The sequence below is a fragment of the Protopterus annectens genome, chromosome 11.part0 (genome assembly GCF_019279795.1).
Source record: "Protopterus annectens isolate FY-2018-M chromosome 11.part0, PAN1.0, whole genome shotgun sequence".
In the NCBI taxonomy this organism is placed as follows: Eukaryota; Metazoa; Chordata; order Ceratodontiformes; family Protopteridae; genus Protopterus; species Protopterus annectens.
The window spans coordinates 55,807,956-55,835,143 of NC_056745.1; the positions used below are offsets into that span (position 1 = coordinate 55,807,956).

Here is a 27,188-nt window from a genome sequence, read left to right on the forward strand (position 1 = left end):
TATGGTGAAATAGTGTGTTCTTTTATATTGCATGATTTTTTTTTTTACTGAATTACATGTTGTAATGTTTGTTCGTCTTCCCTACAGGTGCCGTATTAGCTTTTATGCTGGGACTCTTCCATTTACCACTTGATGAGTGTGAAGAGTTGTATCGCAAACTGGGCTCTGATGTTTTTAAACAGAATGTTATTTTAGGAACTGTAAAAATGGGTTGGAGCCACGCATTTTATGACACTGAAATCTGGGAAAAGATTCTCAGGTGAGTGATTTTGTAGTCCTTTGTGCTGCAGTCTCAACCAATGTAGTCAGTGTAGATTGTGCAGCAGACTTGGTTGTAGCAGTGAACAGTAGTAATCAATTAAGTAATAGTTACAAAACAAGTATGAAAGTCACAGGAAGTGTTATTGGGTGAAACCAGTGTGATGACGGTGCATATCTCTTAGTACAACAAATCTAGACAATGCTAAAATTAGTGAGGAGACAAAAGCCTAAAAATCAATAGCACATTATAGACTTAGAAAGTTGCTAAAATAGTATGTTTTGCATTAGCATATATTTGTGAACGATATGAAGTCGGAAACTCGAATGTTTGTCATTATTTAGTGAATTCTGTCCTCAAAGATTTGCCAGAAAACGTCAAACTTTATGAGGAACAGAACACAAATGTGCTGTAAAAAGCTAAACATTCTGCAAAAATCTGGGTAGTTGAAAAGTATGTTACCGTGTATTGTTACAGTTTACAGAAAGATATGATAGACGTTACTTCATGAAGTTTCTTTGCACTATTTGTAACTTCTGGTTAAATGTGTGTCACTACTTATAAGTACTAGGTGTACCTTCCTGTTGTCAGTCCTGCACATGTTCATGTTTCGTAGCCTAATTCCATCCCCTTCTTTTACAGCAGACTGCCTTACCTGTGTTTGGTAAGCAGTGATTGGGAACTGCGGGTATAGAAGTCATCCTGCATGTGATGCACCATTTATTCTTGCTGCTCATTTCAGCTCGACATTTTCAGAGATTTCCAGTGGCAGTCTATAACTACTTTCTTATTCTATTTTAGTTCTTTTAGTATAGTCTTTCTAGGAGGAACATTGATAAACATGTTTTTGGTGTATAATATTTTTCTGTTGTAATGTAGTCAGTTTATTGCCTGCTTTAGAGATGCTTAAAACTGTATCTCCTCTGAACTTGTCACTGTTGCTTTCTTAGTTACTCACCCAATCCTTAAACAATTCAAATTGAGGGAAACCTTAAAAAATACATAGTGTAATGCAATATATATATATATTCCTTTTACATAATTGTGCAGACACATGCTTCTGTTCATTTAGGTACATTTTAAGAGTCATTCCTTAGACTTCCATGTTATATTTTTATTATTTTATAATGTGTTTTCTTCACGTGTACATTTGTAGGTTTGAATTTTTTTTCTGTAGCTTGTCACCATATGGGAGATTTCATTATCATGTTTAAAACTGGTCAGTGTTGTTATGCCTTATTCAGAATGCATGTACTAGTTCCACTTATCTTTGTCATTTAATGAGGAAGATGAGGAAGGTTAACGAGAGGGTACTTAAGCCTGTAGTGTATCCTGAAGGTACACAGTCATCCAGAAACATAAATTTCAAATTCTGTTGACTGGCAGCTGTGGTATCCACTGTCCTTGTGGGCGCTCTATTGAAATGCCATCACTCGTAACACCAAGTACTGACAGACTAAAAAAAAAAAAAAATAAAACAAAAACAAAACGAAACTCCAGTAGAAGAGCAACTCTCAAACATCACTCTTCTCTTGATGTGGGAAACAGCCCCCCCCCCCAAAAATAAAAAACTTCACTCTTCTCCTTTAAACATTTTTATTTCGGGGGAAGCAAGTCCTCTAGCACCCCCTTATATGGGGACAGTCCCCCCCAGACTTGTATAAAAAACTTTGAAATTGCCATACTTTGGAGAATAGGGAATATTCTGTGAAATGGCCATCTCATACTTGGTATATACAAATCTGTTTCTTCAGCCATTCAGTCTCAGTATTTCGGAACTTGCTCACGTGAGTCTCAGCATTTCAAATTGTTACCGTCCTTGTAGCAGAATTGTATTAGATTGTACTTTTTTCTTGAGTGTAAGTGACAAGTCAAGAAGTGTCATCTGCCTCCATACGTTATTGTCAGTAGCATTTTAGTTAAAGAATAATCATACTGATTTAGTGCAGATAAAAGGTGCCATTTTGCCAGCTGAGACTTCATACTGTAGAGGTGAGTGGATTACCCATATGTTACACTTTAGGGGTGTCCTTCACTTCTTACCCATATGTTACACTTTAGGGGTGTCCTTCTCTGCTTACCCATATGTTACACTTTAGGGGTGCCCTTCACTGCTTACCCATATGTTACACTTTAGGGGTGCCCTTCACTGCTTACCCATATGTTGCACTTTAGGGGTGCCCTTTACTGCTTACCCATATGTTGCACTTTAGGGATGCCCTTTACTGACTATTGGGTTTACAGAATGCCTTTTTATACAGACACTCAGTGCCACCTGATGGCTCTTTAATATCTTTTGCTTTATGTAGAAGTTGACAACATTTCTAGCACAGTGAAGTATGCTGTCTGTAAGTGGCAAAAGAGAAATCCATAGGCTTAACTACTGTAATTTCCTGTAGCATGGGTGTATATGTAAGACAGGTAAACCTTGGGTCCATTCATGAATAAACTTGGGACCTTTGATAGCTGATCTCCCTGTTATTGGAGCTAGGAGATATGAATTTTCTCCTACTTGAGTTTAGGTTGCCCACTCTGTAAGTAACCTGTTTGATATTAGACATTATAGAATCCTTTCACAAATAAAGATTTACAGGGGCAGCACAGGGTTTAGTAACATATTTTGTGTATTCCAACCTTCCTGCGTCCTGTGATGTATAGTAAGTATGGCTTCTTTTCTTTCACCTTTAAGTTGTGATGTTATCAAATCTAAGAGACTATCACCATAAGTTATTAACATTCAGCCATTTGCTGATTGTCATTTAATGTTATTAGCAAAGCTGCATGTTGCTTTTGTGGCTATTACTAAACTTCTGTACTTATTTCAAGTTAAACTTTAAACCAATTCCTCACAAAGTGTCCAAGAAAGGACAACATCTAGGATAATGCATTTCCAGCATTATTCAAGTCTCTATGGAGTGTATCTGCAGACATGGATACATTACTAGATACTTATATTCATTATATTGGTCAGTTTTGCAGTACTGTAATACTTGAGATTTCTACTGCAGAAGACCTGATATCTGGCCCAGTTTCCAGAACTTTTCACATTTCATAATTCAGGCCGGGTAGATGCCATTCCACCTGGACCTCAGCACGTGTGGTATAAGAGGGATCTGTGCTTGCACAATCTTTTGTTCTTTTCTGCCACAGTATGAGTTTGTTTCTTGTACGAAGTAATACACAAAGTCAATTGGTCAGTTCCACCTGGCTTCAAGGGTACAGCTAAGCATCCCACTGAGTGTAAAATCATGTAAAATATTTGAGTACATGTTAGTAGCTTGTGAAGACTTAAAATTCTAATAACTATAGTAACCCTGATACACAAAGTTAATAACTGCATTATTTGTAGAAATCAAATCCTGCATGAAGACTTTCCCAGTCAGTGTTTATTCTATTTAGTGAATTTGCACAAAATCTCTTCTTGTTCCCATTGCTCAAGATTTAGCCAGAACACCACTAAGTGAGGAGAATAACCCCTCCAGAACTGTTTGATCCAGAAAAGGCCTGTATGCTTTCTTCATAGTTGCCGTAACATCAAATAATTTGTCCATGTCCATGCGTGCTCCAGTGAAGAAACGCAAGAAGTGTTTCCAAGAGGAGGAATTCCAGGAGGCTGATGACATGTCCATACTTCAAGATTTGTGATGCGATTTTGCAGTCCCTGGCTATGATTCCTACTTGGGCTAAGGCTTCATCAGCTATAGCTCCACTGGGTATCCTGCAGGCATCCTGCATTAGCTGGCACACAGTAGAGGGGACACGCAGGGAGAGAGATATGTATACATACCGTCTGTGGTTATACATTTGTATTTGTACCTGTGTCCCAACACTTGTGTACTAGGTGACCCTCTGGCATGTCTGTCTGCAGGAAGCGGCAATATGTGTGACTTTTATGCTGTATGTGGTAGTCATGGGCACTGCCAGGGTGCTGTGCTGACACAATGTTAATCAGCCCCTGTATCACACACTACCTGGCAGTTGATAGAATGGTCAACCTTGCTACTGATGTATCACTGTCTGCAGACACCAATTCATTTATTGTTTCATGTATGCAGTTGATGGTGTTCAGCACTTTGAAGAGATGAGGAGTATCATAAATGCTACAAGTGGTGGTGGTTGAGGAATATCATAAATGCTACAAGTGGTGGTGGTTATCTCCCTTGTTGTGCTGGGGGAAGATTTGCGTTCATCTACACTTACCAGCCATTTATCAGGAATGTGTCTTCCACACGTACCAGACGTTTATCAGGAATGTCTCTTCCACACGTACCAGATGTTTATCAGGAATGTCTCTTCCACACGTACCAGACGTTTATCAGGAATGTCTCGAGTATTCTACTTGTGGATGACTGTCATACACCCGCCATGTTTTCTCTAAGTCTCTGAAAGGTCCCTGTAGGTAGAATGGTAATATTCCATGGTATCCAAAAGGATGGGAAATCTGTGCAGTCTGGTCTGTGGGCCATAGAAGTTAGCCAATACCTCAGTAATGTCTTGACCTACATGAAAATGGTCCTGAGGCTGCTAGTCCAGCATCAAACGAGATGTTATCGTTTGTCAGTACTTTTTTACTCCTTTCACAGCATCATGATTTTCTAGATACCACTGCTTGGTGGCGAGTTGGGTCAGAAGACTAGGATAGGGTGGTGGTTGGGTAGGCACAGGAAATCCAAGCATGTAAGGAACGGCTCCTTTAGCACCCTGTAGTCCCCCCATCCAGTACTTCCTTAGACTTGGAACCCCTATCAAAAGACCCCAAAAGGCTTTACCAGATATTAAGTACATTGAATCCCTTTGAACTTTCACACAAAATATGTGGATGATGGAGAGGAAGCTAAGTCACTTCCCCTCCAGCAAATTCTGTATTCAATTATTTTTACATAATGCAGCAGAAAAATGGCTTTTCGTCTGATCCCATGTCCTGCCTCCATCATAGACTGCAGAAGACTGCTGGATTCACCCCATAGTTTTCCTAGGTGGTGAATGTCTTTAAGGGTGCTTTATAGGGTAGTTTGGGAGAACCCAGATACAGTGCCCTGGCACCTATAGTCTGACCCCTAGGGTATGTTCCATTTGGAAGTAAATTGCCAAAGCAGATACCATTGTCTAAGCATAGTCTCTAAAGAAGTCTATAACCCCCTCAAAAACTGGCATCCTGTCCTCCAGGGAGGAAGTTATTTGTAATGGACATCTTCATGTTTACTGTGTTATCTTTGCAGACATTGAATTTACCTCTTAAAATTCTCTGAATTTTCTTTTCATGTCCCTTACTTTTTGGGGGAAAAGGTACATATGTGCATTTATTAAGAGCAATCCCTTCATTTCTCCCATCCGTTAAATGTGATTCCTTCATAGCTGTTGGTGGCAGCAAAACCATAACTTACATTTTTTACTAGACTGCTTTTTGTGCAGTTCTTTTGGCAACAGGAGTTGCTTTCTTCATCATGTTGTCTGCGCTACGTGTTCCATCCCAAGTTTTGATTAGGTTGCTTTCTTCATCATGTTGTCTGCGCTATGTGTTCCATCCCAAGTTTTGATTAGGTTGCTTTCTTCATCATGTTGTCTGCGCTATGTGTTCCATCCCAAGTTTTGATTAGGTTGCTTTCTTCATCATGTTGTCTGCGCTACATGTTCCATCCCAAGTTTTGATTTGGTTGCTTTCTTCATCATGTTGTCTGCGCTACGTGTTCCATCCCAAGTTTTGATTAGGTTGCTTTCTTCATCATGTTGTCTGCGCTACGTGTTCCATCCCAAGTTTTGATTAGGTTGCTTTCTTCATCATGTTGTCTGCGCTACGTGTTCCATCCCAAGTTTTGATTAGGTTGCTTTCTTCATCATGTTGTCTGCGCTACGTATTCCATCCCAAGTTTTGATTAGGTTGCTTTCTTCATCATGTTGTCTGCGCTACGTGTTCCATCCCAAGTTTTGATTAGGTTGCTTTCTTCATCATGTTGTCTGCGCTATGTATTCCATCCCAAGTTTTGATTAGGTTGCTTTCTTCATCATGTTGTCTGCGCTACGTATTCCATCCCAAGTTTTGATTAGGTTGCTTTCTTCATCATGTTGTCTGCGCTATGTGTTCCATCCCAAGTTTTGATTAGCAGTGGATAATACTCTCAATACTCTCGTTATCTTTCCAGCTTAACTACATTTCTTTCACAACTGTAGGTGGTAGCAAAGTTACTCCAATAATCTTTTCCACTTAATTCCAATCCCTTCTCAGCTCCTGGTGCCAGAAGGAGCTACTAACTCTCTTCAACTTTACACAGATCAAAGTGGCAGCAAGAGGGCCTCTTTTGCCTTAAACTGCATTTTAGCTTCAGCTCTTGCTAGGAATAGTAGTGTCTCTCTTTCCACTTAACTATATTTTTCTCACCTGTGTTGGTGGCAGCTAGAGCTACCTGTACCTCCTTTATATTCTGCTACTTAACTACATTTCTTCTATGCTTTTAGTGGAAGCAGGCACTTCATTCTTTCTCCCTCTTCTTCATAGTTCTACCTTTCCTTCACAGCTCTGTAGGGCAGCAAGAAGTCTTATCTCTGTGTTCCATAAAATTGCTCTGTTTATCATCTCTAGACAGTAGATGGAACATATCACACTGTGTTTTGCTGTGTGTGAGTGTATGTATATGTATATATTTATTTATGAGAACAACTACAGTTTTATAGCTGATCATATCACTGCTGTCCGTGCTTGCTGCAAAAACAGCTATTCCTTATGAAAAGGACTCTCCCCTGAACAAACATTGTCCAGAGTCCTGTGACCTCTCCAGTGAGGATAACTAGTGCCAGTCCCCCTGAAGTCTACAAGGGTGTCCACGTTTCTTCACTAAAAGAAGAGTAGGTTTATAATTACTTGTGTACTGTGCTAAGATCTACTATACTGAATTAGTCATTGTACCTCTAATGTTAGCTAGCACACCACATGGACCGGCCCTTAACCCAGACTTTAAACTTTTTTATTAACTTCTCAATTTCAAACTCTCTGTGCCAGGACGTGTTCTTCTCAATTTTCTCCACTAGATGGTAGTCTAGTCTAAGCTACCGAACTTAAGTTCACCTAGAATTCTAAATTAAAATAAGCTTGAAACTTTAAAAAAGCTACATATACTTATCTGCTTACAATACTAAGATAAGTTTGACCAATGAAAAGTCTACCCTTAAAATGTTTGCTATCCAAATTTAGTTAAGGCTATTATTTTATGATTGAAAAACTATGAATAGCTAACTAACCAGGCTAAACCTAAAAGTGACTTTCTCCTTATTGTTTTTTTTTTGTTTTTTTAAACGGTCCCCAGCTATACCGCTATCTGTTCTAGTTTGTACCAAATGGACTTAATTCTACAAAGGAAATTCACCCTGCTCTGCACAAACTATAACCCTTCCAGCTACCATCTCCATATATACTATAACACCACCAAGAAACAGCCCCTCCCTAGCAATGCCTGTACTGTCTGTAACCTAGTCCTCTGTGGAGATATACATCCTAACCCAGGCCCCTCTTCTCCCTTCTCATAATTCTCTCCACACTTCCAAACCTTTAAATATCACCACTATTAATCTTCAAAGCATCAGAAATAAAATTCCCCAACTACATGCATGGTTACGTCAACATAAACCAGACTTTACTGCCATCACAGAAACATGGCTAAAACCATATATCAAAGATTCGGAATTTTTACCCCCAAACTACTCCTGCCTTAGAACAGACAGACTCTACAAAAAAGGTGGAGGTGTCGCCTTACCATTCCCAAGCACCTACACTGTTATTCCATATACGAAACCCATTCCCTCTGTTGACCTACTAGTTACCTTCCTTAAACTCAATAACTGCAAAAGCCTTTGCATCATAGTCATATACATACCCCCTGGCAACAATGCTCCAGTTCTTGAAGACATTTTAGCCTGGACTAGCAGTAATATAAAAAATGAAATTATCATTCTAGGTGACGTTAACATCAACTGGCTAGATATCACCAATAAAAACTCCTCTATAAACATCCACCTCCATAGTTACTTCCAGCTAATCTCTGACATCACCAGACCTGGCAATAATGGAAACAATGGCTCCACCTTGGATTGGATCCTGGTTTCTGATCCTGATAAAATGTCTTCCTCAAGCACTCTCCCTCCCAGCATTAGTGACCATGCTCCAGCATTCATAACCCGTAAGCCCACCTCTATACCTAACAATCACCAATTAAGATATACCAGAGAGCTATCCCACTACTCCCCAAACACCCTCAATGACATCCTGAAAAAAATAAACTGGAGCCCACTGAAATTCCTCCCTCTTAATGAAGCTGTGGATTTCTTTAACTCTACATTCCTCAGGACTCTAAATAGTCTTGCTCCTCTCAGATTAAAAATAGTCAAAGTTAAACATGCTTCCTGGCAAGCTGAGAACACAAAGCAAGTCTTGTCATCCAGAGACAAAGCCTGGAAAACTTGGCAAAAAAACCAAAACCCCCATGAATCTCATGAAATATAAACGACTTCGGAATCAGGCTAAATGCTTAGTTGTTAAAACAAAGAAGAATACATACAAACCTTCAAAGGCCAGCATTAAACAAAATCCACAAAAATTCTGGAGAGCAATTAACACCGTCCTCCACCCAGGAACAAATAGTACCCCATGCCCAAACCCCCAAAAAAAACTTCCTCTGAACTAGCCTCACTCCTCAACACATACTTTATAGATACCATCACCAAACTTACAACTACCTTCCCTCTCACCAATACAGACCCATTAGGAACACCACCAAATCTTACCCCCTCAAATCCCCAAACCATATTAACCCTTCAAATCCCCTAACCACATTAACCCTTCAAACCCCCTAACCACATTCTCATTATCATCCATCCCACATCCACCATTCAGAAGCCCCTTTACAGACTAAACCCTGCACAAATGCCCGACAACTTACCTGCAGAATATTTCAAAATGGCAGCCCCCTCCATCACTTATCCAGTCAGCATTCTCATAAACAGGTCCATTCAGGAGTCATGTGTACCAGATATCTGGAAGAAAGCTTTTGTCATCCCTCTTCACAAAGGAGGCAATAACCCTGACATCTCTAAATTCCACCCCATTGCCATTCTTTCTCCCATCTCTAAAATATTAGAGAAATGCATCCACTCCCAACTCTCAAGGCATCTAGTAAAACACCAATTGCTTTCCCCCACTCAGCACGGTTTCAGACCTGGACACAGCACAAACACAGCCCTCATATCCTTCTTAGACATAGTAAACAGAGCACTCTATGCTGGCTCCTTAGTCTCTGCTCTCTTTCTGGATTTATCTAAGGCATTTGACAATCTCCCACTCTCTCCTAATTACTAAACTCTCCAGCCTTAACCTATCTCCCTCCACCATACAGTGGTTTACCAACTATCCCATCAACAGGCAGCGATCCACTAGGGGGCAGCACTCCTCCTCCCCATTCATTAATGCTAAAACAGGAGTTCCTCAAGGCTCAATTCTGGGCCCCCTCCTCTTCAGTATATTTGTCAATAACTTTCATAATACTCTTACACACAGTACAGTCATCCAATATGTTGATGACTCTACCATCATCTGCTCCTCACAATCTGTCACAGAACTACAACATCTTACCCAAGAAGCATTTACCTCCACAGAGCACTGGATGTCCCAGAATCACCTAGGCCTTAACCCCAATAAAACAAAATTATTACTATTTACCCCTACAAAATCTAGCCCTATTAACAAAACTCAATTCTCCGTAAGTGCCCAAAATAACACTGTCATTGAAGTTGTCCCTAGCACCAAACTGCTAGGGGTCATCATTGATGACAAGTTAACGTTTGACCTTCACATCCACAATAACATCAAAAATACATATCAAAAACTGGGTGCCTTATATAGGCACAACTATTTCCTCAGTCTCCCTGAAAAAAAAAAAACCTTGGCCTCATCCTTCCTACTTCCTACCCTTCTATATGGAGCCCCTATCCTCACCAACCTCCAATCCTCCGTAAAAAAGAAGTTAGACATTTGTTACAACAAAGTGGCTAAATTTGCTACCAGCGCAAAATATTCCAACCACCACTGCTTATCTCTCCATAAACTAAACTGGCTTGAATCCTCTCACCACCTTAGTTATATACAACTAACTACAGTCCATAAGATAATCTTTCAACCTGAAACTTGCCCTTCCATCGCATCTATGCTGACCACTTACTACCCAAATCGCCATCTCAGGTCTGAAAACAAAATGTTATTATCCATTCAGAAACCCAAACTCTCAGCTGGCCAAATGCTGTACTCTCATTCTGTCTCCAAGTTATGGAATAATCACCCTCCCCCACTCAGATCAATCAATAATCCTGCTTCCTTCAAAAAATCCCTCAAACTACACTTTTCCTCTCACTGGCTATGCCCCTGTACCCCACCTAACAACCCCAACACCTGAATTCCTTCTCTTACTATAATCGCAGTTTAACTGTTGCAAATCGCTAAGGATTTTTCTGTTTGTACTCCACCATAATTTCCCAGCACATAACTTCCTTCCCAAACTTTACATAGTTTAACTATCACAAATAGTAGGAATTTTTTGTATGTAATTAATGCAATTACTATGTCCTTTTTTTACTCACATTCTTTTTTAATGTAATTATTGCAAAGACAAGGTCCTGTTTTTTTCTTCTCAAATTATCATTTACTCATTCTATGTATCGAGATTGTTTCTTTTACTTATGTATGTGTTACTGCTGAATTGTAATTATATAATTCTGTGGAGCTTTTCTCCCTGGGCCTCCACTGAAAATGGGCTCTTCTTGGCCCAGTGGAGTTTCCTGGTCAACAAATGCACTAAATAAATAAAATAAATATCAGCAACAGCTATACCCTTACAACTGTAAGAGATAACAGGGACTTCTCACTCCCTGCTGTCTATCTTGGCAGTTACACAATTCATTCCCTGTATCTTTTTCTTTTTAAAGGACTAGAATCCTCCCTTTTAATGTTTATTACATATCGGTGGCTAAAACAATTACTCATACTATCCACATCTTAAGATTGCTTATTTCACTGCTGTAAAGAAGTAATATATGATCTCTTTTTATTATAGATTTTGTCTTTATAGCTGGACAGTAACCAACAGATACCTTTCCTACTTAAGATTCATCAAATAAATTGTAGTCAAACACTAACACTCTTACCACATCTTTCACAACTCCTCATCATCCAGCCTAGTACAACTTTTAGAGAGCTTAATCCACTGTACTAGGAAACAACATCTTAGTGAACAACTCTGAGTGAATATGCAAGTACTATTTAAAACCACTAACACAGCTTTATCTTACCAGTATGAGGCTTGCCCTAGCAGGAAGCTTTCATCTGAACCCAGGTCCACCACCATCCCAGGCAACTATATTCATCAACACCATAATTAGGACCAGGAGTCTAAAATTTGCATAACTTTGTATAAATACTTTGGTTTACCCTAGAAGCCTGACTTGTGTCAGAACAATCCCACATACTTGGTCTTAAAAGAGTCAGGTGGAAAACTCATGAATAGCTATATCAGATGTGCTGCTAGGTTGGGAGGGATGTGGCATTTATTATTAAAGTGATATGTCAGTTCATGTACTGCAAAGGCTAAGATTAAAGCATTTCATTGTAAAGCCACCATTTGACTTGGGGCACAGCTTACTGTTGGTAAGCATACAAATCTGCAGACAGCAGCATCCGAAATTCCACTGCCATTGTCATTGCTGTAGCTAGAAGTACCATAATCCTTTTTAGATCTCATAGTCACACATCTACAACACTGCCTGAATCCTGAAGGGTTTAACACAGCTGGTTAAACACCTGACAAGATCTGATGTTATTATCTCCAACAGACGACACAGATGCATACAAGTATCCATTCTACTCTACTCCCACAGTGGCAGTTGTCCTGTCGTCCAGTGTTAAGGCCTCACATTAGATTGCAATAGGGAGAAAGCATGGAGACTGATCTGCATGCCACACTAGAAAACCTTTACTGGTTACAAATATATAGGAAAGCGGATGCAAGTATAGCACTAATGTAGTTTACAAATCAGGTAGCAGAAGTTCAGAATCATTCTAACATATAGGGACAGTTTATTCCATGCACTGGCAACTGAATGGTTGTAGAGGAGTTTACCAAAGTTATTTTTGGGTTTGTAAATCTCCAGGAGGTGTTGGTCAGAGCTACAGTGTGTGTGCTTAGGAGTGTAGAGAGAAATGATGGTTGAGAGAGCTGGACAGGAATTGGGTTGGTTAAGGACAGAATGAATCAGATGTTGCTGAGGCAGAAGAAGTTGATGTCGGACTTCTAGCCATTAAAGGCTTTTAAGAGAGAGGCAATGATGTGATCAATAGGGATGATTTGAGGCAAATGTAGCACTTTTGTTCTAGGTGAGTTCTAGCTTAGTCAGTAGGTTAGTCAGTAGGTTAGTAAGAACAGGAGCAGCATATAAAAGAATGGGTACTAGATAAGCTTGTACAAAGGAGGTTTTATTTCTATAGTGCAGGCCAAGTTTTTGATGAGTCTTTTTAATGCAGTACTGTATGTGAAGATCAAATTATAGTTGGTCATCTATTATCACCGCTAGAAGTTTAGTGTGCGATTCGACCTTGATAGTTGTGTTGCTGAGTGAAGAGATGGTGAAAGTAGCTTTGAGGTGTTGTAGGGGGTTTGGGGAGGAAGAGGAAAAGTTTGGATGTTATTTAGTCCTATCTCGCCTACATTCTTCACCTGTGGGTTCGGAGCCGAATATCGGCTCCAACTCGGCCTATTTACTAGCTCGAAAGTCTTTGATTGGCTGGTCTAAGATGGTATCCCACAATACACTGCTCCACATCCCCAGATCTCGTTTGCTGCTTGTAGAGCTTAGACGTGGTCTGTACTTGACTGTGGCCAAGTACTGCTTAAACTTTTTCCTGGGAAAATTTACTGATTATTGTTATCAAAAGAAAAAGAGCTTTTCATAGCTATTGTTGCTGCGTTAGTGTTTTGTGAGTGTTTTTGTGTGTTGTGGTATCCCTAACTTCCCTCGGGCTAGGCCCGTTTTAGTTAGAGGACCTAGTCCTCCATTGTGGTGTTTGTTTGGCTGTCATTTTGGTGCGTTATAGTTCTTAAGTTGAGAACCGTTTTAGTTAGAGGTTTTCCCCTGTGCCTTGGTTGTTTCTTGTGTTTTTGTTGACTCTCGGTCTCTGTGCTAGCGGTTTACCGCCTTTTGTTAGTAGCAGCTGCTACTGTTTTTGGCCTTAGAATGTCAAAGGAGCAGAAAGAGCATAAGTCCTCGGGCTTTAAAAGGTGTACGAAGTGTGCTTATAAGATGTCCATCACAGATGGACACTCGGTCTGTGTTTACTGTCTTGGAGCCATCCACCTACAGGAGTCGTGCAGTTTCTGCCACGCCTTCAGTCCTCGGGTGCTCCAAGAGAGGAAAAACAAATTAATCCTAAAGGGACTTCTAAAACCGTCCTTTGAGGAGGATTTAGGTTCAGCTCCCAGCTCCCAGTCGAAGTCTAAATCCTCCAAATCCAAGAAAAGGTCTCCGGCTCCATCTGTTGCTTCGGAGCCACCTTCTAAAATCTCTATTGTTGATTCTGCTTCCTCGGCTCCACCGTCATTGGGGCCGCAGGAGGTAGCTATGTCTAGTGAGTCTGCATCCACTCCGATCGTACTGGAACCCATCTGGAGCCGGTCGCCAAGTTTGAGGCAGTGTTCTCCAGATAGGAGGTCTAGGTCTCCATCCATCTCCTCCAAGTCCACCAGGCTTTCCGATTTGGATGTAGATAAGGTGGTGCAGAGGCTCCTACAGTCGCCGGTGTTGGCCAAACTTTTCTCGGCTCCTACCCAGTCGGCTCCGGAGCCGGCTCCTAAGGTTGTTTCTGCTATTCCTCCTCTGAGCGCATCTTTGCCATCGGAGCCGGTAAGCTCCGCTCCGAGGGAAGTTCCTGCACTGGCTCCGATCCCCCAGCAGGATTTATCGGTGCCCGCATCGGCTCCGACCTTGTCAGTTCCGTCCACAGGGTTCAAGACTCTGGTCTCCTCGGTCAGGCCCGAGGGGGATGCCTCAGAACACCCTTCGGTTCCGAGCCTCCCTCTCAGTGCTTCAGCTGCGGGGACACCGGTCCCAGTCATGGCCTTGGAGGGCGGTCGGTCGGTCCTCCGATTCGGGAGGTCCCCCCTTCGAGGCTATGCAGAGCACGCTGGCTATGTTAGCTACTTCTCTCGGATCGGTTCTACCATCCCCCACAACACTGGCGAGAGCTTCTGACGCTCACCTATCCTTGGACAGCAGAGCGCCAGGGCCTAAGGATACCCCCACGAGCGGTCCCCTTCTTTCTGAGGGGCCCTCAGAGCCTGTGCCTGAGGAACCCCACAGAAAGAAATTGTGCAAGAGGAAGCACATAGTCTCCCAGGACGAGTCCCTCACTTCCGATACTGACCTCGAGGAATTGGAGGGGTTCCCCAAGTCTTCCTCTGAGGACATTTCGTTCTCCGATATCCTGGAGATCCTGAAACAAAGAGGAGACTGGCCCTCCAAAACCCCCTCTGAGGAGGAGTCAATATTCCTTAAGGCCTTTGGCGCTCAGCCCTCCGCCTCCTGGGTGTCTCCACCCTTTGACGAGCTCCTTGACCTGATTTGTCGGAGGGTGTGGGAAAGTCCTGACTCTCTGTGGAGCCTGTTCCTAGACGCCCCAACAAATTTTTGTCCGCTCCCCAAGGAAAATAATTTTTGACAAAGGGAGTCCCGGTAGATGCTATGGTGGTGGTGGCGGCCATCCAGAAGGAAGTTGCTGAGTCTTCCTCTTCGGTCCATCCTCCTAACAAGGAGTCTAGGACTATGGACCGGTACAGGAAGTGTACCCTGTCTTCAGCTACCTTTACCTTGCGGTCGCTGAATTATTTGTTTCATTTCACGCGGCTCCAGAGAGATCTCCTTAAGGAGTTAGGAGATACTCTAGAGGGTAATGTACCTGAGGCAGTGGCTCAGACTGTCAACGCTCAGCTCTCTACCCTCAACTCCATCGCTAACTCATCCATGCGACTTATTTCGTACGTGGCCGGGGGAGCGAGTAGGGCGGCTAGCTCAGGGGTGGCTCTCAGGAGGCAAGCCTGGCTGTGCCTGTGTCACTTTACGGAGGCCTTCAAGTCTTCCTTCACTGATGCCCCCTTTGATGGTCCCTCCTTGTTTGGGACCAAAGTGAAAGACACCCTCACCAGGTGCGAGCGAGAGGGAAAGACCTGGTCTGCCATGGGAGTCCGTTTTTCCCTCCTGTCAAGACCTTATTCCAAGGCTCAGCGAGGGGGAAAGATGTGGTTCAAGAAATCACAAAGGTCCTTTCCTGCCGCATAAGGTGAGACCCCCTCCCGAGGCAGGGGAGGGGGGACGTATTCAGGGAGACGTCGCCCGAGAGGCAGAGGGGACCCCCGCAATTCTGGGGACCGCGATTCCTTTCGTGGTTCCCCATACTCTCATTCCTGAGGGTGTGCCCGACTGTGCTTATCCGGAGCCAGTCAGGGGTTGAATTTTCCAGTATCCGGAAGCCTGGGTCAACATCACCCAGGACTGATGGGTATTAGGATAATCGCCGGAGGTTACACCATCCCATTCTACTCCACACCCCCTCCCGTCAAACGGATCCCAGATGTTCCACCCAGTCAAAGGGATCAAGCAGCATCAGAGGTTTCTCAGCTGCTAGAAAAAGGAGTCATCCAACCAGTCCCCCCAGACCAGATCGGATTAGGGACTTACTCAAGATTGTTTTTGGTGCCGAAAAGAACGGGGGATCTGAGACCCATTTTGGATCTCAGCCAACTCAGTCATTACGTACGCAAGTCCAAATTCCGGATGGTCACACTACAATTGATTCTCCCATTGTTGGGAAAAGAAGTATGGATGTGCTCCATCGACCTGAAGGATGCTTACTACCACATCAAAATGGACAGAGCATCCAGATCTACGCTTCTGGCTGGGAGCCAGGCATTTCCAGTTTCGAGCCCTGCCCTTTGGTCTCACCACAGCCCCCAGGGTGTTCACCAAGTGCATGGCAGTGGTGACGGCTCACTTGAGACGTCAAGGATTCCAGGCGTTTCCTTACCTGGACGAGTGGCTCCTCTCCACTCCCACCAAGCATCTACTTCTTCAAAACAGAGATACTACCATCAATCTATGTCACCAGTTAAGCATTACAATAAACTGGAAAAAATATGTCTTGCTACCCTCACAGCATGTCTCATTTATAGGAGCAGAGTTGGACGCTATTCGATTGAGAGCATTCCTACCACTGGAGAGGATCACGGGGTTGCAACAACAGGTTCATACGATGATGCCTCTGAGACGTGTGAAGGCAAGGCGAATTCTTCAGTTACTTGGGACAATGGCGTCTACTATCATGAAGGTCCCGTTAGCGAGGTTACATATGAGAATCCTACAATGGCTCCTATTCGCCCAGTGGTCCTTTCAAAGACTACCGCTATCCCATCCAATCTTAATCACAGGCAAATGCAAGCAGGACCTCAGTTGGTGGCTATGCACCAACAACTTAAATGTCGGGAAACCGTTTGTACCACCCAACCCGGTAGCCACAGTGAACACGGATGCCTCCCAGATAGGGTGGGGGTGGGGTATTATCTCTGCAGGATGGTCCAAGGCACGTGGCAGGAACACAAGATAGACTTGCACATAAATGTCCTGGAGATGAGGGCAGTGCTTTTTGCGTTGCAGGCACTTCAGGATTTCCTCCCTCTAGGGACTATTGCGATACCACACTATTGACATATTGTCTGAGTGTATCTCAACAAGCAAGGAGGAACCCGATCTTACCCTCTGTGCAGGGAGGCCATGAGAGTGTGGAATTGGGTGATAGCTTCTCAACGGTCCTTGGTGGTTACGCACATCCCGGGGAAAACCAATGTGGTTGCAGACAGGCTAAGCAGAGCGATCCTCATGCCCTACGAGTGGTCCCTGAATCGCCGGGTGGTGGAAAGCATATTCAGCAGATGGGGTCAGCCTTGCTGCGATCTGTTTGCCAGTCCCTCCATGCGAAATGCAGCAGCTACTTCTCGCTGATCCCCCCCCCCCCACCGGGGGAATCTCCCAGGGACGCTCTTGCGCACAATTGGCCCTCGGGTCTACTTTATGCTTTCCCTCCGTTTCCCCTTATCTTAAGGGTGATTCATAAAGCACTATCCTTGAGAAGCAGGTTGATTCTGATCGCGCCACACTGGCCTCGACAAGTATGGTTCCCCTTCCTTCAACCTTACATTGTGGATACTCCTTGGATTCTGGACCCTCGTCCGGACTTGCTGACACACATGTCAGGACAGTTCCACCCCTCCCTGGGGACCCTCTGGCTGACGGCCTGGCTACTCCACTTCCATCCTTAGTCAGGTGTCATGATTTTTCTCCAGATGTGGTCTATATTCTTTCGTCCTCTCATAAACCGTCCACTAGGAAGATCTACTCTAGCAAGTGGAAAAGGTTCTCGATATGGGCCCAGTCCAGAGGTATTGGCCCCTACACGGCCCCCATCAATTCTGTTTTGGAATTTGTCTGCTTTGTTCTACCAAGGGTCTGCCTCAGCCATCAAAGTTCAGCTGGTGGCTATTTCAAATTTTCATGCAGCTTATGAACCTAGCTTAATGGCACACAGACTGTGTAAAGCATTCCTGAAAGGCACTCTTCTGCTTCGTCCCCCTGAATCTCAACCTGTTATGCCCTGTGACCTCAATTTCGTTCTACAGGCTCTCACTCTCCCACCCTTCGAACCTGCGGCCTCCTGCGACTTAAAATTTCTTACATGGAAATCTGCCTTTTTGATAGCTATCACTTCAGCTAGATGAGTCTCAGAAATCCAGGCCCTATCGGTCAAGCCCCCATATTTGATATTCCATAAAGATAGAGTCTCTCTCAGACCAAATCCGGGCTTTCTTCCCAAGGTGGCTTCCTTATCAAATATTAATCAGTCCATTGAACTGTCGGTCTTCTTCCCCAGTTTTTCCAACAAGGCAGAGTACCAGTTTCATCTGTTGGATGCTATTAGACAACTGCGCTTTTATCTACATAGGACAAAAGATTGACGGAAGTCAGACCAACTCTTTGTTTCGTTTTCAGAGAATCGCTTGGGGTCTGCGGTTTCCAAGGTCACCATCTCTAGGTGGATAGCTAGTTGTGTCTCGTTTATTTATCAGGCAGGGGGAAAGAGTCTATCCTTTCCAGTCAGAGCACATTCTACAAGAGCTGTTTCCACTTCCACAGCCTTTCAGGATAGGTTATCGATGGATGATATATGTGCAGCTGCAACGTGGGCCTCTCCTCACACGTTTGTCTCCCATTACAAATTGGATGTGGTGTCCAGGGGCAGAGCATCTTTTGGCTCCACAGTGCTCAGGAGTATTTTCCATTGAGCCACCCAGGATGTAGGTGCTAGGGACGCTGTTCGACAGGTGAAGACTGTAGGCGAGAAAGGACTACATAACATCAGTAAGTTATGTACTCACCATAACGTTAGATGTATGTAGTCCATCTCGCCTCACATTCTTCATTACCCCCCCCACCGTCCCCCAGGCCTGGAGAATTTGGAGGAACACCATGTCCTTCTCGTATTGCGGAGTCCCTTTGGATAATTTGTTGGACCTTGTTGTTAAGGTGTGTGTGTTTGGGTGATGTATCCAATACTTCTTTTGGCAGCAAACTAGATCTGGGGATGTGGAGCAGTGTATTGTGGGATACCATCTTAGCCCAGCCAATCAAAGACTTTCGAGCTAGTAAATAGGCTGAGTCGGAGCAGATATTCGGCCCCGAACCCACAGGTGAAGAATGTGAGGCGAGATGGACTACATACATCTAACGTTATGGTGAGTACATAACTTACTGTTTTGTTAGGATTTAGAAGAAGCTGGTTTGAGGTTAGCCAAGATTTGACAGAGTGGAGAAATTCTTGAGAAAGAGTGAGGAGGTGAGAGAGACTGTCAGAGTAGGAAATTATAGCAGAGTCTTCAGCATACTGAATTAGTGAAGAGTGAGGACAGGAATTGTAGAGGTTGTCAGTAAAAATGTTAAATAGTAGGGGTCCAAGAGTAGAGCCTTGGGGAAGCCCAGTGTGGACTGGTAGGAAGGGCAAGGTTGCAGAGAGCTATTTTACTGACTGTTGTATGTTTGACAGATAGCTAGTAAACCAGGAAAAAGCAGTGTTGGAGAGATTAAAGCTAGAAAGTTTTGATAGGAGAATGTTGTGGGAGATGGTGTCAAAGGCTTTTGAGAGGTCAAGGAAAAAACAGGAGATGAGTTGATTTGGAGATAGCTTGTGTGAAAGATACTAGTACTGTGGAGATACTGTAGTGTGGGTGAAAGTAGTGTTGGGTAGGGGTTAGAAGATTTTCTTGTAGAAGTTGATCTATGAGCTGTTCATGAATGCACTTCTCAAATATTTTTGATAGAGGAGACAGAATAGCAATAGGCCTGTAGTTGGAGGGGTCTGTGGAGTTGCCTCCTTTATGTAAGGGTAGAACATAGAATTTCTTCCAGATTTGAGGAACAGTGTTTTCTTGAGCAGATCTATTGATAAATATGTAGATAGGGTAAGCGATGGAGTGAGCAGCGAGTTTAAGGAATGAGGTGGTAAGTTATCAGCAGAAGGTGAGCATGTCTTGAGTTTGCTGAGGAGTACTCTGATATAAGGTGTGGGGACAGGCTTAACAGAGAAGGGGGTTTTATAGGTGGAAAGAGAGGGGAGAGGTAGAGGGCTGGCTGGATGGAGAGGGAGAGTTAGCGGGGTAGATATTTCTATCTTGTTTAATAAGTTTCTGAATGGAGTCAATAAAGAAGGAGGTAAGAAATGAAGCAGTGTGAAAGGCAGAGCTATTGGGAGAGGGAGTAGAGGGTCTGCCAGGGTGTGGTAGTTTGTTTATTGTACTCTAGAATTTTGGGGGGTTAGAGTGGGGGTTAGTTTGTGGCTTACGGAAAAAGTTTCTTTTATCATTGTTAATTTTTTTTTTTTGTAAGTTACGGAGTTCTCTGTAGGGTTGCAGACTTGAAGGTGTTTTGTTTTTCTCCCAGTTTTTCCAGGAGTTCTCTCTTTTGTGCATGAGGGAATGAGTTTCATGGGTTATACAAGGTGCAAGTTAGATTTAAGTCTAATTTTCCAGACTGGGGCTAGGGAGTTTAGGATGTTTGGGAATATGGTGTTGAATTTTAGAACAGCATCCTCAAGAGTGAGGTTAGAGAGGAAGGACCAGTTGATTGAGGATAGTAAATGGCTGAAGGTATCTTGGTTGAAGGTAGAAAGGTTTCGACGGTCTCTGTATTGATGGGATTTATTAGATAACCAGCCACTGGGGATGCACAAGCCAGTGCATTTCTTTGTTCCTTTCCCAAGCCCGGATAAATGGGGAGGGTTGTGTCAGGAAGGGCATCTGGCGTAAAACCTCTGCCAAGTTTAATGATGTGGAGAAAATTCATAATTACATACCGGATTGGTCGAGGCCCGAGATAACAACGGCCGCCACCAGTACTGTTAGCCAACAGGGTGCTGGCGTAAATTGGGCTACTGTTGGCCGAAGAAGAAGAGGTGGGGGAAGGCATGCCCAAAGGCAGGAAGAGAGGAGGAAGGTGAGGAGTGTAGTACTGAGGGTAGGAACTTTGAATGTTGGCAGTATGACTGGTATAGGGAGAGAGCTAGCTGATATGATGGAGAGAAGGAAGGTTGATATATTGTGCGTGCAAGAGACCAGATGGAAGTTGCTGATACTTACTCCACACAGAAGTCCCTCCCAAGGCCAAGTGTATAGGAGGCGGGTTCAAATTGTTCTATCATGGTGTGGATGGCAGAAGAAATGGGGTAGAGGTTATCCTAACGGAACAGTATGCCAAGAGTGTTTTGGAGGTGAAGAGAGTGTCTGATAGAGTGATGTTTATGAAGCTTGAAATTGATGGTGTAATGATGAATGCTGTTAGTGCATATGCTCCACAAGTTGGGTGTGCGATGGATGAGAAAGAAAAATTTTGGAGTGAGTTGGATGAAGTGGTGGTGAGTGTACCCAAGGGAGAGAGACTAGTGATTGGAGCGGACTTCAGTGGGCATGTTGGTGAAGTGGATAGAGGGGATGAAGAAGTGATGGGTAGGTATGATAAGGAGAGGAATGCTGAAGGTCAGATGATTGTGGATTTTGCGAAAAGGATGGACATGGCTGTGGTGAATACGTATTTTAAGAAGAGGGAGGAGCATAGGGTGATGTACAAGAGTGGAGGCAGATGCACACAAGTTGATTATATCCTGTGTAGGAGGGCCAGTCTGAAGGAGATTGGAGACTGTAAAGTGGTGAGTGGGGAAAGTGTAGTTAAGCAGCATAGAATGGTGGTCTGTAGAATGATGTTGGTGATCAAGAAGCGGAGGAGGAGTGTGAAAGCAGTGCCAAGGATTAAATGGTGGAAGTTAAAAAGGGTGATTGTGAGGTGGAGTTCAGGGAAGAGTTAAGACAGGCACTGGGAGGCAATGAAGAGTTACCGAATAGCTGGGTAACTACAGCAGAGCTAGTAAGGGAGTCTGCTAGGAAGGTGCTTGGTGTGACATCTGGACAGAGGAAGGAGGACAAGGAGACATGGTGGTGGAATGAGGAAGTACAGGAGACTATACAGAGGAAGAGGCTGGCAAAGAAGAAGTGGGATTGTCAAAGAGATGAAGAAAGTAGACATGAGTATAAGGAGATGAGGCGCATGGCAAAGAGAGAGGTGGCGAAAGTTAAGGATAAGGCATATAGAGAGTTGTATGAGAGATTGGACACTAAAGAGGGAGAAAAGGACCTGTACCGATTGGCTAGACAGAGGGACAGAGCTGGGAAAGATGTGCAGCAGGTAAGGGTGATAAAGGATAGTGAGGGAAACGTGCTCACAAGTGAGGAGAGTGTGTTGAGTAGACGGAAAGAGTACTTTGAAGGGCTGATGAATGAAGAGAATGAGAGAGAGAAGGTTGGATGATGTGGGGATAGTGAATCAGGAAGTGAAGCAGATTAGCAAGGAGGAAGTAAGGACAGCTATGAATAGGATGAAGAATGGAAAGGCTGTTGGCCCAGATCGCATACCAGTGGAAGCATGGAGGTGTTTAGGAGAAATGGCAGTGGAATTTTTAACCAGATTGTTTAATGAAATTTTGGAAAGTCAGAGGATGCCTGAGGAGTGGAGAAAAGTGTTTTGGTACCTATCTTTAAGAATAAGGGTGATGTGCAGAGCTGCAGTAACTACAGAGGGATAAAATGGATCAGTCACAGCTTGAAGTTATGGGAAAGAGTAGTGGAAGCTAGGTTAAGAAGGGAGGTGATGATTAATGATCAGCAGTATGGTTTCATGCCAGGAAAGAGCACTACAGATGCAATATTTGCTCTGAGAGTGTTGTTGGAGAAATACAGAGAAGGTCAGAAGGAGTTGCATTGTGTCTTTGTGGACTTAGAGAAAGCATATGACATGGTGCCTAGAGAGGAGTTGTGGTATTGTATGAGGAAGTCGGGAGTGGCAGAGAAGTATGTAAGAGTGGTACAGGATATGTACAAGGGTAGTGTGACATTGGTGAGAACTGCGGTGGGAGTGACAGATACGTTTAAGGTGGAGGTGGGATTACATCAAGGATCAGCTCTGAGCCCTTTCTTATTTGCAGTGGTGATGGACAGGTTGACAGATGAGATTAGACAGGAGGCCCCGTGGACTATGATGTTTGCAGATGACATTGTGATATGTCGTGAGAGTAGGGACCAGGTTGAGGAGACCCTGGAGAGGTGGAGATATGCTTTAGAGAGGAGAGGAATGAAGGTCAGCAGGGCTAAAACAGAATATATATGTGTAAATGAGAGGGAGGGTAGAAGAATGGTGAGGATGCAGGGAGTAGAGTTGGCAAAAGTGGATGAGTTTACGTACTTGGGATCAACAGTTCAGAATAATGGTGAGTGTGGAAGAGAGGTGAAGAAGAGAGTACAGGCAGGGTGGAATGGGTGGAGAAGAGTGTCAGGAGTGATGTGTGACAGATGGGTACAAATAAGAGTGAAAGGGAAGGTCTACAAGAGGGTAGTGAGACCAGCTATGTTATATGGGTTGGAGACGGTAGCATTGACGAAAAGGCAGGAGTCAGAGCTGGATGTGGCAGAGTTAAAGATGTTAAGATTTGCACTGGGTGTGACTAGGATGGACAGGATTAGGAATCAGTATATTAGAGGGTCAGCTCAGGTTGGACAGTTTGGAGACAAAGCAAGAGAGGCGAGATTGCGTTGGTTTGGACATGTGCTGAGGAGGGATGCTGGGTATATTGGGAAAAGGATGCTAAGGGTGGAGCTGCCAGGTAAGAGGAAAAGAGGAAGGCCTAAGATCAGGTTTATGGATGTGGTGTGAGAGGACATGCAGGAGGTTGGTGTGAAAGAGCATGATGCAGAGGACAGGAAGAAATGGAAACAGATGATCTGCTGTGGCGACCCCTAACGGGAAAAGCTGAAAGAAGATGATGATGATGAGGGAGTGTCTTAGAATTTGGGTAGGAAGGTGGTCACTCAAGGTACTGGGCAGAGTGGTGGGGTTGTGATTAAGGTTGTTTTTGGAGGTGAGGATCCAGTCAAGTGTAGAGCTGGTGTTAGTGTGTTTATTCAGATGTGTGGGGGAATTGATTAGTTGGGAGAAACCAAAGAGGTTTATGCTGGCACAGGGAGAATTAGTGTTTAAAGAATTCCAATCAATGTTAACATCACCTATTATAATAGTTTCATAGGTGAGTTTGTGATATCCAGGAAAGAAGGTGTTCAAGGATGGGGTTGTTGTTTCCTGGGGAATATAGATGGAAACAATTGCTATTTTTTTTACAGTTGTTCAGTTTGCAGTTTACTAAAAGGACTTCAACTGGGTGGAAATTAGGTGGAGAGAGCAATAGAGGATAAAAGGAGAGTCGTTCTGAGTATAGTATTGCTATACCACCACTTTTTTTTCTTGAGTCTGTCTTGGCAGATGATATTGTAGCCGTAGCCAGGGGGGGGGTCATTGTCAGATATGTGTGGTTTTAGCCAGGGTTAAAATGTGGGGTTGTGGACAGATATCCAGGAATGTAGTTCAGTGACTTTTTGTTTAGGATACGTAGGATGTTAAGAGAGAGAAAATTAACTTTCTGTTAGGTATGAAGGAAAGATTGTTAATAGAGGAGTATAGTGGTGGGAGAGATGGGGTGGTCTGCCATTACCAAAGCTTCCTGGATGCAGAATATCATCCAGAGGGTATTGTATACCATTTCCATTTTTCTCCCAAAATTTCCTGATGTTCCACCAAGTCAGAGGAATGCCACAGCTACAGAAATAAAAAAGCTACTAGAAAAACGAGTCATCCAGCCAATTCTGCCAGACCAGCAAGGGTCTGGAAATTTATTCGAGATTCTTTTTGGTGCCAAAAATGCCAAAAAAGACTGGGGACCTCAGACCCATTTTGGATCTTGGCAATCTAAATCAGTTTGTGAAACACTCGAAATAGATGGCTACAATTCAGTCCATCCTGCCTCTGTTATGGAAGGATGATTGGATGTGCTCTGTAGACCTTCAGGATGTGTACTATCATATCAAGATACACAGGCACTCCAGAAAATACCAACACTTCTGGCTGGAAGCCAGTCACTACCAGTTCAGAGCCTTGTCCTTTGGTCTTACCACAGCCCCTCAGTTGTTCACCAAGTATATGGCAGTGGTTGCATCTCACTTGAGACTGCAGGAATTCTGGGTGTTTCTGTATCTAGATGACTGGCACCTATCTGGTTCCACCAAGCCTCTACTAATTTAAGTCAGGGACCACTTGTTCCACCTCTGTTCACAACTGAGCATTATCATAAACTATTCCATGTCTCAACTTTGTCCAGCACAAACTCTGGAGTTCATCTGTACCCATCTAGACACAAAATTACAAGTGGCAAGCCTTCCTTAATCAAGATTGGAGACCTTAAGGAAACAGGAAGTGCACATTCTTCCTCTCCGTTTGCCTCCAACCAAATAGTTCTGCAACTGTTGGGTTCCATGGCAGCATCCATAGTTCTAGTTCACTTGGTGCATTTTCACATAAACATAGTACAGTGGCCAGTAAGACTTCAACCATTGCAGATTCCCGTTCACATCACAGCTGTTTGCAGATGTCAAATAGCATGAAGGATTCACACAGAAGAGGTTTCCACCATTCCTTCTTACTGCATTTCCCCAAAGCCACAGTGACTGTGGAAGCCTCTCAATTGGGGTGGGGGTGAGGGGTGCATTCCTTGGGAAGGACAATCCCAAGGCATGTGGACTCAGACAGAGGACAATCTTCACATCAATGTCCGAAAATTGAAAGCAGTCTTATATGCATTGCAGGCTTTTCAAGATATTTCCCCTCTAAGATTGGTTACTGTTCAAATAAACAACATGTCAGTAGTCTGGTACATCAACAAAAAGCGGTGTCAGTTCTTACCCTCTTTGCAGGGTTAAGAGTGTGGCAATGGGTGATCTCTTCTGACCACTTTCTCTTGGCAATGCATATTTTGGGGAAAACCAGTGTGCTAGCAGACAAACTGAGCAGGTCCGTTTTAATCCCTCACAAGTGGTTTCTCAACCAGTCAGTGACAAACATGATCTTTCGGCAGTGGGGTCAACCGTGCTGTGACCTTTTTGCCTGTCACCTCAATACCAAGTGCAGCAGGTCACCGAGAGATGGTGTAGTTCACAGTTGGCCCTTCCAGTTTACTATATGCCTTTCCTGCCACTCCTCTTAGTGCCAAGTTTATTCTATTCAAAGAGCTCACCAATGAAAGAGAAAGGTGATCCTCATTGCTCCATTCTAGCCTCTCCAAGTATGGTTCCCCTTTCTTTGGACTCATGTTCTTCACTGTCCGTTGGTGTTGGAGACTTGTCAGGATCTTCTGTCCCATCTATCTGGGCTGCCTCGCTCAGACATACTATCTCTCAAATTGACTGCCTGGTTTTTCCACTTCAAGTAATGGCTGTAAGTTCCAGGCTTACCTGTCGTGTTCACCACATCCTTATGTCATCCTAAAGTGCTTCCACTAGGAAACTTTATAAAAGTAAATGGAAAATATTCTCTGTTTGGGTCCTTCAGAGATGGACACCTTTTCCATGTCTGTTCTAGCTATTCTTGATTTTCTAGCTTCGATCTTCAGTGAAGGAGCTAGATAGTCAACTGTTAAGGTGCAAATTGACTGCCATCTCATATTTTCACACTGGTGTAGATAGCCCTTCCTTAGCTTCGTTAAAGTTACGTAAAGCCTTCCTTAAGGATGCCTTACTGCTCTGCCTTCCAGAAATAGATTCTGTACCTCCATTGGACATTTCACTGTTCTTCAGGCTCTCACTCAGCCTTCCTTCAAACCATCAGCAAAATCTGAGTTAAAATACTTGTCCTGGAAAACTCTCTTTTTAGTTACCCATCTAGCTGAGGTAATGGCATCTGAACTCCAGGCAGTTTCTTGTCAACCACCTTACCTGATTTTTCACAAGGACAGGGTTTCACCTCAGACTAACTCTTCCGTTCTCTTAGAAGCTAGCCTAACCAGTCAGTCAACCTACCAGTCTTCTTTTCAAAATTCTCTACCAAGCGAGAATATATGCTTCATTTACTAAATGTTCATAGATAGCTCAGATTTTACATTCATAAGACTAACGATTTCAGGAAGTCAGAAAACTATCATTTTCTAAAGCTAAATTTGGCACAGCAGTATCAAAGCTGACTCTAGCCAGATGTCTCACTGATTGCATCACTTTTATTTATAAAAACAAAGGTCTGTCATTACCAAAATGTCTTAAAGCGCACTCCACCAGGTCTATGGCCACATCATCTGCTTTCTGGTCTAAAGCATCTATGGATGATATCTGTCCAGCTGTGACATGGTCCAACGCTCATACCTTTATAGCACATTACGAGTTAGACA

At 43.5% G+C, this 27,188-nt stretch overlaps 1 protein-coding gene across 5 annotated transcripts in view; it reads left to right on the forward strand.

Annotated features, from left to right (window-relative positions):
• The window catches only part of PNPLA8 (patatin like phospholipase domain containing 8), a 365,367-nt gene that overhangs the window by 112,189 nt on the left and 225,990 nt on the right, over nt 1–27,188 (forward strand). For all 5 annotated transcript variants that reach the window (XM_044087422.1, XM_044087420.1, XM_044087423.1 and 2 more), the window contains one exon: nt 88–259. In XM_044087422.1, the coding sequence (XP_043943357.1) occupies nt 88–259 (172 nt within the window). The remainder of the gene's footprint in view (nt 1–87; nt 260–27,188) is intronic.